Here is a 15,652-nt window from a genome sequence, read left to right as displayed (position 1 = left end):
TGATAGTTTGAATGGAAAATTGAGGGAAAAAGAAGTGGAGAGAAAAAATGATATGTTCTCTCTTACTTTATTAAATAAGCTTTGGTCCCACATAGGTGGTGGAAATGAAAAGTCTCCTACTTAAAAGTAGAAGCACTCCTTCATGTTGCTAAAGGGTCAAGAAGAGGGTCTCCCCTCGCGCCGTCGTCGTCGTCGCTCGCTCAGCTCGGCTCGGCTCGGCTTCGGATTTGGATTTGGATTTGGATTTGGATTTGGATTTGGATTTGGATTTGGATTTGGATTTGGATTTGGATTTGGATTTGGATTTGGTATGATTGATTGATAATCTTTTTGGACCAAATTTTCTTTAAATTTTAATTAATTAATATTATTTATTTAATTAAGTAAAAAAATCCTGACCCGCGACCCGTTTCTTTCCCAGATTAATTTAAAATTTCCCTTCATTTTTCCAACAGATTTTTGAAAGGTTGCAACCTTGTTCGAAAAGTTGCAAACCTTCTCTCAACAGGCAAACCTTTTCCCAACAGGTGCCTTTTCTTAAAAGATGTAAACAGTCTATATATATCTGTTAATCCTCAGAATGTTCCATACGAAAATTCTGAAATAACATCTTCTTCTTCTTCTTTCTGCACTTCCTAAAATCGTGTGATATACAACTTTCAAGTGGTTCGCAGTCATCAAAGATTTGCAGTACATCTACTTTGGTGAGTAAATCGTTCTATCCTTGGAGGAAAGATTCCAAAACCTCGGGTACTTTGAGGGGAATAATTTTCTTAAGGACACACTGTGTATTCAGTGGGCTCGATTTTGTTTCTGCATTAATTTTTTCAGATTCTGTGTTTTATTACCTTTAGTTGTTGTTACTGTTTTTAATATTTACAATACAGTTTAATAACATTAGCTACTATGTCCTTGCTACAGTTACTAATCCATTTAAGAATTTATCCAACCTTTTCTGGTAACAGTTTGCATTATACAGTTTGTCACTGTTTCCTTTTACATTAGATATTTAACAATTCCTTAGCTCCTCACAGAATAATAGGCATTACAGTCACTCTATAAGAGGGATAAGTGATTTAACAACAAAGTACCTTGTTATTACCCATTGAACTTGTTATGTTAGAATGTACACTACTTCAAATTTGGGTTCCCATAACGATCTGCTACTCAAATGGTCAATATGAAATGATGACTATGCCAAGTCCCAAAAGATGAATCTGACTGCATTAGTTTTACAATAAGTTTATAGATTCGTATTGACAGCTACGGCTCAAAGCCTAAAAAACTCTGAAACCTCCATTGAGGAATGGAGCTAGTTACATGTTTGAAGAGATCTGTACATTCATTGATGAATGGGCGTATTAGAAATTAAAATGAAAAAGAAGTAGTTATCTTCTTAGCTACTTGAAGTACTTGAAATTGCCTGCTGCAGATATCTCAGACTCTTTTGATAATTAAGGAATCCGATAAACCAGAACTCAAAATCATCCTCTGTAATTACTTGTATATACTTCTGTGATGGTTTTTCCCTATTTTCACTCTCTTTTGCTTTCATTATCTTACTTATTGGGATCGATACCTGCAATTGTGAACTGGTCTATTAGATGATGCTTCATGTTACTAGAAAATTAGGAGTTAAAGTAAAAACGAAGCAGAGTGGTACCTTATAGTAAATTCTAAGCAACTTTCCAGTTGGAGATAAGAGCTTTATTGATCTCTCACTGCAGAAAGCAATCTTATCTGTAGAGATGTAGAGAAGTCCTGCTATTGGACCAGCTGTAGTTGATAAATAGCATTGAGAAATCTTCAATAGCTTTTCATCATCTCTAACACTAAACATCTGCTTGAATATCTTCTCCAACCCTCCCACTTGAAGAATTTTTGCTCCAAGGCTCAATTTTCCCTTCACTGTTTCTGTTAACTTCGGGCTAAGGCTCACTACACGATAAAAGTTTAAACATTAAGTACTTTGCAATCAGTATTTTCTTTCATACATGTAAATAGTGCTTGTTGCACAAATATTTGTACATCTTGACTCCCTTTATCTGTTGTTCTTTAGATTTACACTTGTGTTTGGCGATGATTTCACTTGCAAATACTGATGTCATTATTTGCAAGTTGATGTTTGGCACCATATTTATAAATATTGAACTTCAGTATTTGAAATAGTGAAATTATTAAAAAACTTGTTTTAGAAGTTTTTCGAGTGGGATGATGGTTTTCATTCACAATATTTCAACTTTTTCTTTTCCAAATAAACTCATGCCCATACACAATTTCAACCTCGAAATACTCGTTTTCAACTTAATCAAAATATTGTCTAAGTAACTTTTCGATTAATCATTTGAAGTTCTTCATCATGAATGTAAGTGCTCACCATGTTCGCGGATGCCTTGTGCAAGACAGTCCATCCTTTCTCCAAGTTTGTTCATCTTACTAGTCACAGATTTTCCTGCATATTCAAGAACATGTCATTAATACTCTTTATAACTAATACAAGAACAAGTTGATTATTCTTCTGAGGGAAAATACTCACTTTGCTTTATTTTAGATAAGTGTTTTGAAGTTGCAGATGGAAGATGGTCTTGCCAAGCAGATAGAGGTAGTAGTCTGTTTGGCTGCCGTTCAAATGAATATACTGCTGAACTCATGGGAACACCTACCTCAGTTTCACTGAGTAAGTTCTTCATTGTGACTTCTGATTTTGAAGAGAATTGCTATTGTGAAGGTAACTGAGATATTATTATGTTTCGGTTGATGGTTTAAGAACATTCCTTGCAGCACTATATATACACAGCAGTTTGGGAGAAGTTGATGAATCTTTTAACTACTAACTGTTGCATGAGTCAGCTATGGGTCATCAAAATAGTATATTTCTCAATTTGCTGCAAAGGTTTTGCAAATGTCTTCTTTTAGCTGTCTTTTCAACGACAGTAAACTATCTTATGCTTCCTTATTTTATTATCAAGATTTGTGTGCACATGTGGTGTTGTAAACTTTTGAGTTGGAAGATTTTTCTTTGTGATGTAACCTGCTTTTACAAGTTGATTAAAAGTAAGAGAAAACTTTTGGTGCATAGTGAAATTATCTCAAGTTAGTTTTATTAGTCTTGTATGATCAAGGTTGACAAGATAATGACACGGATTTATGACATTAAAGTTAAGTAGTGGTTATTGATTGTGAATGAGTCATCCATCAACTTTGATTTGTTGCTCTATAAATCAGGCAAAGGGAAAAAAGTTGTCATTCAAATATTTCAATCTGTTACCTAGTGTTATGACCCGCCACTTGATCTTGAAGAAGGTAGAAGAATCTAGAGTCTTGGAGAGGTTAGTGGAAGACTCTAGATCCTTATAGAAACTTGTAGAGAAGTCTTGAAAGACTTAGAATTCTCTAGAGTGTGTAGAGAATTCTAGAGAGGGACTTCTTTGTAAATATGGAGGGACTTGTATAGCAATTTTTATTTACACTTGAGCCCCTTAGGAGTAGTATAAATAGAGGGGGCATTCATTTGTAGCAAACCATCAAGCAAACAAGTATTCTTCCAAGCAATACAAAAAGCCTTCTTCATAAAAGCTCTCTTGTCTTTCTTACAATCTAGCGTTCCCTTGGCGATCTAGTTTTAAAGGCTTACTTGAGCTTACAAGATCGTGAAAGATTCGTGAGTAAGTTGTCAAGTGCCGCACGGAAGTCTTAGTGGAAGTCTAAGTCCGTGACAACGTGGTATCAGAGCAAGGTTCTACTAAGGGATATGGCAAGTGAGGGAGACATCAATGCCACTACCGCCACCAACGTCAAGCAAGATGTTGGAAGGAAGCACCGCAAAGGAAAGAAAAACTCTAAGAGAAATGAGGAGGTGCCGCTTGAGCCTACACCAAGCGAGGCCCTAACATCCTACTCACCCTCGGCCACTGAGGTTAGTGACGATGAGCGAGGCGAGGAGCCCGTGGACGTCACACCCGGCATGGAGTGGATTGCAAGGGTGGATGCTGCCCGACAAGCAGTGGAGATATTAGGCAAGCGCTTGAACAAGGTCGACGGCAAGTTCAAGTCTCTAGAGGAGTTCACCCTTGAGGAGAACGACAACATCCGGAAGGAGTTGGAGGTGCGCAAGGCTGCCGAGTACGAGATGAAGGAGGTGATCACTTCCTTGGAGTGTCGGCTCATGGACGCGCTAAGCACGGTGGAGACCATGAAGGCCGAGATGGCAGCACTCAAAGGAGACATAGATGCTGGGAGATGCATGACGTCCAGTGCGGACCGGGAGGCCAAGATTGAGGCTCCCAAGCCACCGATGTTCAAAGGTGCCCGTGATGCACAAGAGGTGGAGAACTTCCTTTGGCACTTGGAGAATTACTTCAAGTGTAACAAAGTGAAGAACGATGAGACGAGGATCAACACAGCCGTACTATACCTCTCGGAGATGGCCATGTTATGGTGGAAGCGCAAGGAGTCCGAGATCGGGAAAGGGCTATGCACCATCAACACCTGGGAGCAATTCCGGGACGAGTTTAAGAAGGCCTTCTTCCCCAACAACGTCATCTATGAGGCCAAACGCAAGTTCCGGGAGCTAAAGCATACGGGTAGCATACGGGCTTACGTGAAAGAGTTCACTACCCTTACGCTTCAAATCCCCAACCTTACAGATGAAGATATGCTCTTCCACTTCATGGATGGACTGCAGAGTTGGGCCAAGACGGAGTTGGAACGCCGGCAAGTCAGCACCATCGATGAGGCCATCACCCAAGCCGAAGCCTTGACGGACTTTAAGCATGACAGGCATGACAGAGGCAAGGGCAAAGAAATAAGGAGTAGTCATGCCAAAGGTGGGGGAGATCGTGGCAAAGGCAAAGAGCAACATCCTCCACCCAAGAGCCATGATTCCAGCAAGTCCGACGGCAGGAGGTTCGAGCGACAAAGCTATGCCGAGAGAAAGGAGCAGACCTCGAAGGGCAGCGGCTGCTACATATGCGGAGGTCCTCACGGCTACGCTAGGTGTCCGGAGATGAAGAACCTTGGTGCCATTCTGCGGGAGCGAAAGGACAAGGAGGTGGACCAAGGGCAGGGTTCGGACACGACTCAGCTAGGCATGATCGGGCTATGTGGAGCCATCACGAAGCAAGCTGAGAAGGCAGGAGACTACTCTGCCCAATATGTTGACATATCCATCAACGGACGACCAGCTCGTGCCATGGTGGATTCTGGAGCAGAAGCCAACATCATGACCAAGACGGCGGCAGCAAGGTTGGGGCTAAGTTACGGGCCAAGCAACACCCGCCTGAAGACGGTCAATGCACCATTGACTCCCGTGTGCGGAGTCGCTCATGGAGTGGACATCACGCTGGGCAAGTGGCAAGGTAAGACAAACTTCACTGTCGCCCCCTTAGATATCTTTGATATCATCCTTGGACAGGAGTTCTTCCAACGGTACCACACGATGATCGATCCCTACCTCCAACAACTCTTGGTGATGGAGCGAGAGGGACCCTGCATGGTACCTCTAGTCAAGATGCCAAAGAAGGAAGGACGAACCCATCTGTCGGCCATGCAGCTTGTGAAGGGCCTAAAGAAGGGGGAGCCGACGTTCGTAGCCACCATTGCGAGCTTGGATGAAGGCAATGGTGCTAAGGAGACATTGCCACCTTGCATAGAGACGGTGCTTGAAGAAAACAAAGACGTGATGCCCGAAGAGTTGCCAAGACACCTACCTCCAAGGCGCGAGGTAGACCACAGGATCGAGCTGGAGCCAGGAGCAAGGCCGCCCGCATACCCACCATACCGCATGGCTCCGCCCGAGTTAGAGGAGCTGAGGAAGCAGTTGAAGGAGCTCCTCGAGGCCGGTCATATCCGTCCATCCAAGGCACCTTATGGCGCGCCGATATTGTTTCAGAAGAAGAAGGATGGCTCGTTGCGCCTATGCATAGACTATCGGGCGCTCAATAAGGTGACCGTGAAGAACAAGTATCCCATCCCGCTCATTGCCGACTTGTTTGATAGACTTGGACAAGCCAAGTACTTCACCAAGGTGGATTTAAGGAAGGGCTACTACCAGGTACGCATAGCAGAGGGAGATGAACCGAAGACCACATGTGTAACGAGGTACGGAGCTTACGAGTGGTTGGTGATGCCCTTCGGCCTAACCAACGCACCCGCCACCTTTTGCACACTAATGAACAAGATCTTCCACCCCTACCTAGATCAGTTTGTAGTAGTCTACTTGGATGACATAGTCATCTATAGCAACACCTTGGAGGAGCACGTGGAACATCTAAAGAAAGTGTTCCAAGTCTTGCGCGAGAACGAGCTCTTCATCAAGCGGGAGAAGTGCAAGTTTGCCCAACATGAAGTGCACTTCTTGGGACATGTTATCAGCCAGGGAGAGCTACGGATGGACGAAGCAAAAGTTCGGGCCATCAAAGAGTGGGAGGCGCCCACAAAGGTAACCGAACTTAGATCTTTTCTTGGACTTGCTAACTATTACCGCAGGTTCATTAGCGCCTACTCCGCCAAAGCCGCTCCACTTACTGAGCTATTGAAGAAGAATAAGCCGTGGGTCTGGAGCGAGGAGTGCATGGAGGCCTTTGAAGACCTCAAGGCTGCCGTGACAGAGGAGCCGGTCCTAGCGTTGCCTGACTTCTCCAAGACATTCGAAGTGCATACGGACGCCTCTGACTATGCCATTGGAGGAGTATTGATGCAAGAGAGGCACCCTATCGCCTTCGAGAGCCGCAAGCTGAACGAGACAGAACGGCGGTACACCGTACAGGAGAAGGAGATGACAGCCATCGTCCATTGCCTACGCACATGGAGACACTACTTACTTGGCTCCAAATTCTTAGTCAAGACCGACAACGTGGCCACTAGCTACTTCCAGTCGCAGAAGAAACTCACCCCGAAGCAAGCTAGGTGGCAAGACTTCTTGGCCGAGTTTGATTATGAACTGGAGTACAAGCCGGGCAAAGGCAATGTTGTGGCCGATGCCCTTAGCAGGAAGTTCGAGCTGGCGGCCATCACCACAGCACATTGCGACATCCAAGATGCAATCAAGGATGGTCTACAGCATGACCCCGAGGCAAAGAAGCTTATGGAGTTAGCCGTTCAGGGCAAGACAAGGCGCTTCTGGGTAGAAGATGGACTCTTGCTTACCGCCGGGCGAAGGATCTATGTGCCGAAATTCGGGACTATCAGGCGACGAATCATGAAGGAAAGTCACGACACATTATGGGCCGGACATCCAGGGCAGCGTCGCACGAGGGCATTGATTGAGGCGATTTACTACTGGCCACGCATGCGGGACGATATTGAATGCTATGTACAGACTTGTCTTGTGTGCCAGCAAGACAAAGTAGAGCAGCGCCAACCAGGAGGACTCTTGGAGCCCCTGCCCATAGCGGAGCGTCCATGGGAGAGCGTGACCATGGACTTCATCACATGCTTACCGAAGTCCGACGGGTACGGGACGATTATGGTCGTGGTGGACAGGTTCTCCAAATATGCCAGCTTCATGCCCGCCACGGCAGGTTGCACTGCTAAGGAGGCTGCCAGGCTATCTTTCAAGAATGTGGTGAAGTATTGGGGATTGCCAAGACATATCATTAGCGACAGAGATCCACGCTTCACCGGGAACTTTTGGAGAGAATTGTTCGAAATTCTTGGCACAAATTACATTTCTCCACTAGTTTCCACCCGCAGACGGACGGCCAGACGGAGCGAGTCAATGCCTTACTGGAGTGCTACTTGAGGCACTTTGTGAGCTCCCATCAGAAAGATTGGGCGAGACTACTGGACGTAGCCCAATTCTCTTACAACCTACAGCGGAGTGAGGCCACAGGGCGAACACCATTCGAGCTAGCCACAGGCCAACAGCCACAAACTCCACATTCACTACCGGCCGCGTTCGAGGGCAAGAGTTTGGGGGCTTATCACATGGCCAAGGGATTTGAGGAGCAGCTCGACACTGCCAAGTCTTATTTGGACAAGGCAGCGAAGAAGATGAAGAAGTTTGCCGACCGCAAGCGTCGTCCCACGGATTACCAAGTTGGAGACATGGTCTTGGTCAAGTTCAACCCCAGGCAATTCAAGGCGTTGCGAGGCATGCATCAAAACTTGGTGCGAAAGTACGAGGGCCCGTTCAGGATCGTTGCCAAGGTTGGCAAGATCTCTTATAGGTTGGAGCTACCACCGCATATTAAGGTTCATCCAGTCTTCCATGCCAGCGTCCTCAAGCCGTACCATGTGGACAAGGATGATCCTAGCCGAGGAGAATCAAGTCGGGCGCCACTCACAATCACCGCCTCCCATGATCGAGACATCGAGGCTATTGTGGACTACCAAGCCAAGCGAAAACAGGGACAACAGGCCACTGCTATGTTCTTAGTCCATTGGAAGGGACAATCTCCGGAGGAGGCCACCTGGGAGAGATATGAAGACCTGTGACAGTTCAGGGACAAAATCCGAGAGTTCTTGCAGCAGCAGTGCGCCGCGGTCGTCGCCACATCAGGTGGGGGAGAGTGTTATGACCCGCCACTTGATCTTGAAGAAGGTAGAAGAATCTAGAGTCTTGGAGAGGTTAGTGGAAGACTCTAGATCCTTATAGAAACTTGTAGAGAAGTCTTGAAAGACTTAGAATTCTCTAGAGTGTGTAGAGAATTCTAGAGAGGGACTTCTTTGTAAATATGGAGGGACTTGTATAGCAATTTTTATTTACACTTGAGCCCCTTAGGAGTAGTATAAATAGAGGGGGCATTCATTTGTAGCAAACCATCAAGCAAACAAGTATTCTTCCAAGCAATACAAAAAGCCTTCTTCATAAAAGCTCTCTTGTCTTTCTTACAATCTAGCGTTCCCTTGGCGATCTAGTCTTAAAGGCTTACTTGAGCTTACAAGATCGTGAAAGATTCGTGAGTAAGTTGTCAAGTGCCGCACGGAAGTCTTAGTGGAAGTCTAAGTCCGTGACACTAGGGCCAACAATTCTAGACTATATTAACTTCTCTTTTTAAGGCAGTTACCTTATCTAACCTTTTTTTGTCATCGCATCTTGAGGTGTAAAGGCAGATTTTGTAGGCCATTTATGCTGACTTTATGTGGAACACACCATACATGCATATACATGCATGACAAACAATATATTTTCTTTTGAGTAATTTAACTTATTTTTTTCTAGACCAACTTTTGCCTTTGAAACATCATGAGAAAAATGACAAGTATTTTTAGAAGGTAATTTAAGCACACAAAGTAATTGTATTTTCTGTTAGAAGTATAGGAAACAACATTGAAAAAAAAAAGAATGCCTAGTATATTGCAAGCTATCTTTTGCTAACTTTTCGGAAAAGTCATATTCTCTTTTACAGGCAGATGTTTGTTCAATTTGAGCCGTCCAAATGTTACAAACTTACTCAGAAGCCATTCATCTTGTCATCTCATCTTGTGAGATGTCTGGTGGAGAATTATAGGGAATGAAAGGGGGACTTACATATGGTGTCTACTGACCTAGAAAAGGCATATGACAAAGTTCAGAGTGAAGTCCTTTGTAAATGTTGGGAGGCTAAAGGTGTAGTGGTGTCTTACATTAAGGGATGAAGGACATGTATAATCGAGCCACGGCTCACGTAAGAATAGTGGGAGAAGACTTAGACCATTTTCTAGTTGAGATGGTGTTCCACTAGGGATCAACACATATCCCATTTCTATTATCCTTGGTGATGGATGAATTGATGTGACATATTCACAGTGTATGTTATTTGCAAATGACACGGTATTGATTGATGAGACTTGTGGCGGAGTAATTGTTTTGTTGGAGGTGTAGAGATAAATTCTGGGGTCTAAGGATACCATGTTGAGTAGAAACAAAACAGAATATTTGGAGTGTAATTTCAATGATGTAGCATAAGGCAGGCATGAAAGTGAGGCTTGATATACGGGTTATCCCCAAGAGAGAAAATTTTAAGTATTTTGGGTGACAATGATGTCACGCATCGTATTGGTGCGATGTGGATGATATGGAGGCTTGCCTCCAGAGTCTTGTGTGATGAACAAGTAACGTTAAAATCTAAAGGTAAGTTTTGTAGAGTTGTGGTTTGACTGACTTTGTTTTATGGGGTAGAGTCTTGGAAAGTCAAGAACTCTTATGTTCATAAGATTAGAGTTGTGGTTAGACTTACTTTGTTGTATGGGGTAGAGTCTTGGAAAGTCAAGTACACTTATGTTCAGAAGATACAAGTTGCAAAATTGAGGATGTTGAGATGGATGTGTGGGCATACTATGAGCGATAAATTAGGAATGAGGATATCTGAGACAAGGTGGGAGTAAAGCACCGCGTCATTCGTAGTATTAGTCTTATTCATGTAGTTTTTTTCTTTTGTTATTTGTTACCATTTGTTATTTATTGTGTTTCTATTATCAAGGGGGGCTCTCTTTGTTGGGAACTTAACATAATATTTTAAATATGCTTCTCGAGGAGCATTATAATCTGCTACTCAAACATACACTTAGGAAGTGATGACTATGCCAAGTCCCAAAAGATGAATTAACCTTCTGACTGCACAATAAGTCTATACATTCGTGCTAACAGACTACGGATCAAAGCCTAAAAAACCTAAAGTCTCCTTTGAGCAATGGAAGCTAGGTATAAGTTTGAAAAGATCTGTACATTTTTGCATCAACATTTTACATTGATGAATGGGCGTATTACAAATCAAAATGAAAAAGCAAAATGTAGTAGTTATCTTCTTAGCTGCATGAAGTACTTGAAACTGCGTGCTGCAGATATCTCAGAGTCTTTTGATGATTAAGGAATTCGATAAACCAGAACTCAAAATCATCATCTGTAATTACTTGTATATACTTCTGTGATGGTTTTTTCTATTTTCACTCTCTTTTGCTTTCATTATCTTACTTATTGGATCGATACCTGCAATTGTGAACTGGTCTATTAGATGATGCTTCACATTACTAGAAAATTAAGAGTTAAAATAAAAACGGAGCAGAGTGGTACCTTATAGTAGATTCTAAGCAACTTTCCAGTTGGAGATGAGAGCTTTATTGATCTCTCACTGCAGAAAGCAATCTTATCGGTAGAGATGAAGAGAAGGCCTGCTATTGGACCAGCTGTAGTTGATAAATAGCATTGAGAAATATTCAATAGCTTTTCATCATCTCTAACACTAAACATCTGCTTGAATATCTTCTCCAACCCTCCAACTTGAAGAATTTTCGCTCCAAGGCTCAATTTCCCCTTCACTGTTTCTGTTAGCTTCGGGAAATGGCTCACTGCACAATTAAAGTTGACCCATTACTGATATTAAAATCGATACTGTCAATCATATATATATATGTAAATTGTGCTACTGGCATGAATTTTAGTACTTCATGATTCACTTCTTTGTATTATTTAGGTTTACAATTGTGTTTGGCCGCAACTTCAATTCATATTACTTAAGTCATTATTTGCAAGTTGAAGTTTTGTCATACCCCGGGAGGGTACCCTAGACGTAACCGGCACCCGAAGGCCATTTCTGACCTCCGAGCAAACCACCTGGTCCAGTCACACATTCATTCAATCACATTCTCTTAGCGAAACTCAATTAATGAGATACTATTCACAATATGGGGGCCGAAGGCCAAACTTTCATTAACTCAACAAACAAATATAATATGACTCCTCAAAATAACCGTTCATCCTCCCCACACTCCAGTCTATGAAGCCTCTATCAAAGTCTAAAAGGTGCCAATGACAAGTCCATGGCTACCAACAATCAAAATAAGGGAAATGACAACAAAACCGTACAAGAAGGCTCAACATCCTCTGGGAACTAGGAGGACTCACCAACTAGCGGGAAGTGTATGTGGATCTTCAACGGAGCGTCGGTTGATGATCTCTAGTACCTGTCTCTGCATCATGAAACGATGCAGGCCAAATGGCGTCAGTACATGGAATGTACGAGTATGTAAAATGGCTGAATACAACGAACATCAAGAAAGAATCAGTCGACTCGGAATCTCAACTCATATATATATATATACAGGACAACTCACTCAAATGTCCTAAGTCTAAACAAGAATATGATTTAGACAGGACCAATCACATATCATTCAACTCAGTCTGACTCAGAGTACTATCAAGACCTATTTGGGAGTTTCTCTTAACCGACAACCATCACTTATGAGGCAGTGAAAGTACAACAAACCGACGTTGTTGCCGTGTCCGTTCATACTTTGCCAGGGTATGAACGAATCAACCAATCATGGATCTAATCCAACCAAGTCCTATAATGTCAGGACAAACCTCTCGAGGAAGCATCCGACTTTAACGGTTCAATCCCCCCTACGTTTGGCAACACAGGTATTGGGTTCGAGTATGAACTATACTCTTGCCCAATTCGGTGCTCGATACTCCTCCCAAGACTCAATGCTCATAAAACTCCATCCAATCAACTCAATCAACTCATATCGACAAGTCTCATTACAACCTTGTCAACTCATAAACTCTATCACAATCAAATCTCTTCCAATTGTACTATCCGATCAATCTCAATCATCTCTTCAAAAGAAATTTAAATGCATATTCATAGCAACATATAGATAAAATCAATCATTACCTCCATCCATTTGAGAAATCTTTGTGACTCATCACAACTTCAAGACTTTAAATCGGCATTTCAAAATCGACAACATTTTTAGGAAAATAACATTCTTTATCACAATCTAAATAATTAAAAGGTCAATAAAACATATTTAACAACTCTTCTTTATCAACTCATACTCACATAAAGGCCCATTTTAAGAACTTTTTAGCTCAACAACATCAACACATATAGAGTCAAATAAATAGGGGACAAAGCTCATACAAACATAACCATACCAAGAAAACTCCATTTTTCATGAACATCTAATCCTCAAAGCAAGAGTAGGGCACATGGGTGGACTCAACCCATGTTTTGGATAGCCTTACATACCTTAGAATAGACTCTTGAAGAAAACCTTGATGTTGGGTCTTCAATGGAGGACTCAAATCTTGAAGCTCTTGGACAAACCTTTGTTGGAAATGGAGGAGAAGGAGAAGAAAAAGAAGAGAGAGAGAGACTTTTAGGGCTTTTAGAGAGAGAGTAGGGGCTGAAGAAATGGTCCAAAAATAGTCTAGGGTGATACATATATAATTTGGGTAAGTTCCCAAATTGCCCCTTCTCAAAAGTTCTAAAAAATAAGCAAAAATGCACCTGGCGCGATAGTGGCGCATCGCGCCATTGCAGCGTCAGGCTGATTACGCCTAAAAACCTGCACACCTCGCAGTGGCACACCGCGCCAAGGACCAAACTACTGAGGCATGTTTCTGGCGCGATAGTGGCGCGTCGCGCCCTTACAGCACCAAGGCCAATATTTTCTGGGTTCTGGAAATTGGCTTGAAAAAACCTGCACACCTTTTAGTGGCGCACCGCGCCAAGGACGAAACTACTGAGGCATGTTTCTGGCGCGATAGTGGCGCGTCGTGCCACTGCGGTGCATCGCGCCACTGCGGCGCCAAGCCCAGTTTTCCAGCAATTTCAACCCAGGCCTGAAAATCTCTACTGGGCTAGTTCATCTTAGGATCATCATATCTTTTGACTTCAAACTCCAAAATGCACATTCTTGGTGGTGTTGGAAAGAAGACTTGACGACCATTAATTTAATAGGGGTCCTCCGTGACCCCACATCACCTCCAACACTTCTCAATTACTCGGGGACTCATCTCAACTCAAGCACACACTTCTAAATAATTGGGTTCGACCCGACACGATACAAGAAGGGTCCGAATCCTAGGGAAGAATTTTTGAGGGGTGTTACAAGTTTAGTTATCAGTATTATGCAAATAACATGTGAAAAATTTGTTTGAGAAGTATTTGGTTTTCAATCACAAAACTTCAACCAAGGCGAACTACTCCTTTTTAGTTTCTAACTTCAAATACTCTTCCTTTATAATATATATCAAGAGTATTATATGAGTGCTTACCATGCTCGGATGCCTTGTGCAAGACAGTTCATCCTCTCTCCAAGCTTGTTCATCTTAACAATCACAGATTTTCCTGCATATTCAAGAATATTCAATCTTAATGATATCTTCTTCAAGGATATTGAGTTGATTCTTCATCAAAAGACAGAGGATCGAAAATACTCACTTTGCTTTATTTTAGATAAGTGCTTTGAAGTTGCAGATGGAACATAGTCTTGGCTAGCAGATAGAGACAGTAACTTTTTAGACTGCCTTTCAAATGAGCATACTGTTGAACTCATGGAAACAGTTACCACATTTCCACTGAGTAAGTTCTTCATTGTGTATTCTGATTTTGAAGAGAATTGCTACATTGTGAAGGTAACTAATATATTATTATGTTTTGGTTGATGGTTTAAGAACATTCCTTGTATATATACAGCAGTTTGGGAGAAGTTGATGAATATTTTAACTACTAACTGTTGCATGAGTCAGCTATGGGTCATCAGCAACAAGCAAAAAAGAAGATCTTGTGCTTTTTACTTTGATTTTTCTTTGTGAAAGTGCATTGCATGTTCAACCTCTGCTTTCTATTCTTTTTCTTCTCATTGCTTTTCAGTCCATTAATTAATTTATGTTACAGTTCAAATTCCAGTAAAAACAAAACAAGTTAGGAGATGTTTTCCTATCCGCCTATGTTATGGCATATAGAATTACCCAACACTTGTATTGGTTTGATATAGTAGAAGTGGCAGAGCCACATAGATCGACTGGTGGTTAGTTAAATACTCTTTGTCAAAAAATGATGTTGTGTAATATGTGTAAAGAAAATCATTATTATACATAGGTCAAAAAATTACTTGATGAATTCTGGCTTTGCTACTGTCTATTGCCAACGCAGGTATTTAGTGGTGTAGTTAGAGTATGCATAAGTTGACCTTAACATCACCGTGAACATAATATCAAAAGATTGGGTCTTTCTCAATTTCTTCTTTTGGATATTTGGTCAATTACAGTAAGCTAATCTCATGCTGACTTGTTTTTGTAATCAAGAATTGTGTGCACATGTAGTGTTTTCAACTTTTGAGTTGGCAGATTTGCTTTGTGATGTAAACCTACTTTTACAAGTTGAGTAAAAGAGAAAACGTTGCATTCTAAAGTCATCTTATCAAAACTAGTAAGGCAATGTTTTTTCTTTTTTTTCCTAACCATTATATCTTCTTGGCATAATACATACACAAGCCCTTGAACTTGGGCTTAGCTGATCTCCAACTTTGGATGTACACAAGTAAGCACTTACGCTTGTATAAAATTGAATAAGTAAATACACATTCTACGTGGCATAATATACATAGGATGTCACGTAGGATGCCACATAGGATACCCATGGCTACTTGTTCAACTTTATACAAGTTTAGGTGTCTATTTGTGCACACTCAAAGTTGGAGGGCATAGATGCAAGATGAAGCCAAAATAAAGGACACGTTTATATATTATGTCTATCTTCTTTAGTTTCTTCTGGCGGAAGGACTTGAGAGACCTTTGTACTTAGATTAGATTGTCAACTGGAGCTTCTATGCACAACTTTGCAACTGAACATTTAAACCCAATGAAACACAACATTTAAAACCATTTTTTCATTTAATGAAAAGTATTTCTGAGAGTGAAAAATATTATGGTTAAAATTGT

General features: G+C 41.8%; 1 protein-coding gene and 1 pseudogene across 1 annotated transcript; both read right to left on the bottom strand.

Moving 5' to 3' along the window:
• Window positions 1-1,083: 1,083 nt before the first annotated feature.
• LOC129870576 (putative GEM-like protein 8) lies at window positions 1,084-2,826 on the bottom strand. Its single transcript, XM_055945396.1, has 4 exons — window positions 2,537-2,826; window positions 2,378-2,452; window positions 1,664-1,938; window positions 1,084-1,579 (listed from the first exon to the last, which is right to left on the bottom strand). Exons 1-4 carry the CDS (start codon window positions 2,688-2,690, stop codon window positions 1,397-1,399), a joined length of 687 nt encoding a protein of 228 aa, XP_055801371.1. The 5' UTR covers window positions 2,691-2,826; the 3' UTR covers window positions 1,084-1,396.
• Window positions 2,827-10,418: 7,592 nt separating this feature from the next.
• On the bottom strand, window positions 10,419-14,353 carry LOC129869911 (putative GEM-like protein 8; annotated as a pseudogene).
• Window positions 14,354-15,652: the final 1,299 nt, after the last annotated feature.

This window comes from Solanum dulcamara, chromosome 10 (assembly GCF_947179165.1).
Source record: "Solanum dulcamara chromosome 10, daSolDulc1.2, whole genome shotgun sequence".
Lineage (NCBI taxonomy): Eukaryota > Viridiplantae > Streptophyta > Magnoliopsida > Solanales > Solanaceae > Solanum > Solanum dulcamara.
The sequence above is the reverse complement of the archived record's forward strand: the minus strand, read 5'-3'. Positions and strand labels throughout refer to the sequence as shown.

Coding starts and splice junctions, on each gene's coding strand:
- LOC129870576 (XM_055945396.1), bottom strand. CDS start 2,690: ATGAAGAACTTACTCAGTGAAACTGAGGTAGGTGTTCCCATGAGTTCA. Junction 1,939..2,377: donor ACAAGGCATCCGCGAACATG/GTGAGCACTTAC, acceptor TTTATCGTGTAG/TGAGCCTTAGCCCGAAGTTA. Junction 1,580..1,663: donor TGCTTAGAATTTACTATAAG/GTACCACTCTGC, acceptor TCACAATTGCAG/GTATCGATCCCAATAAGTAA.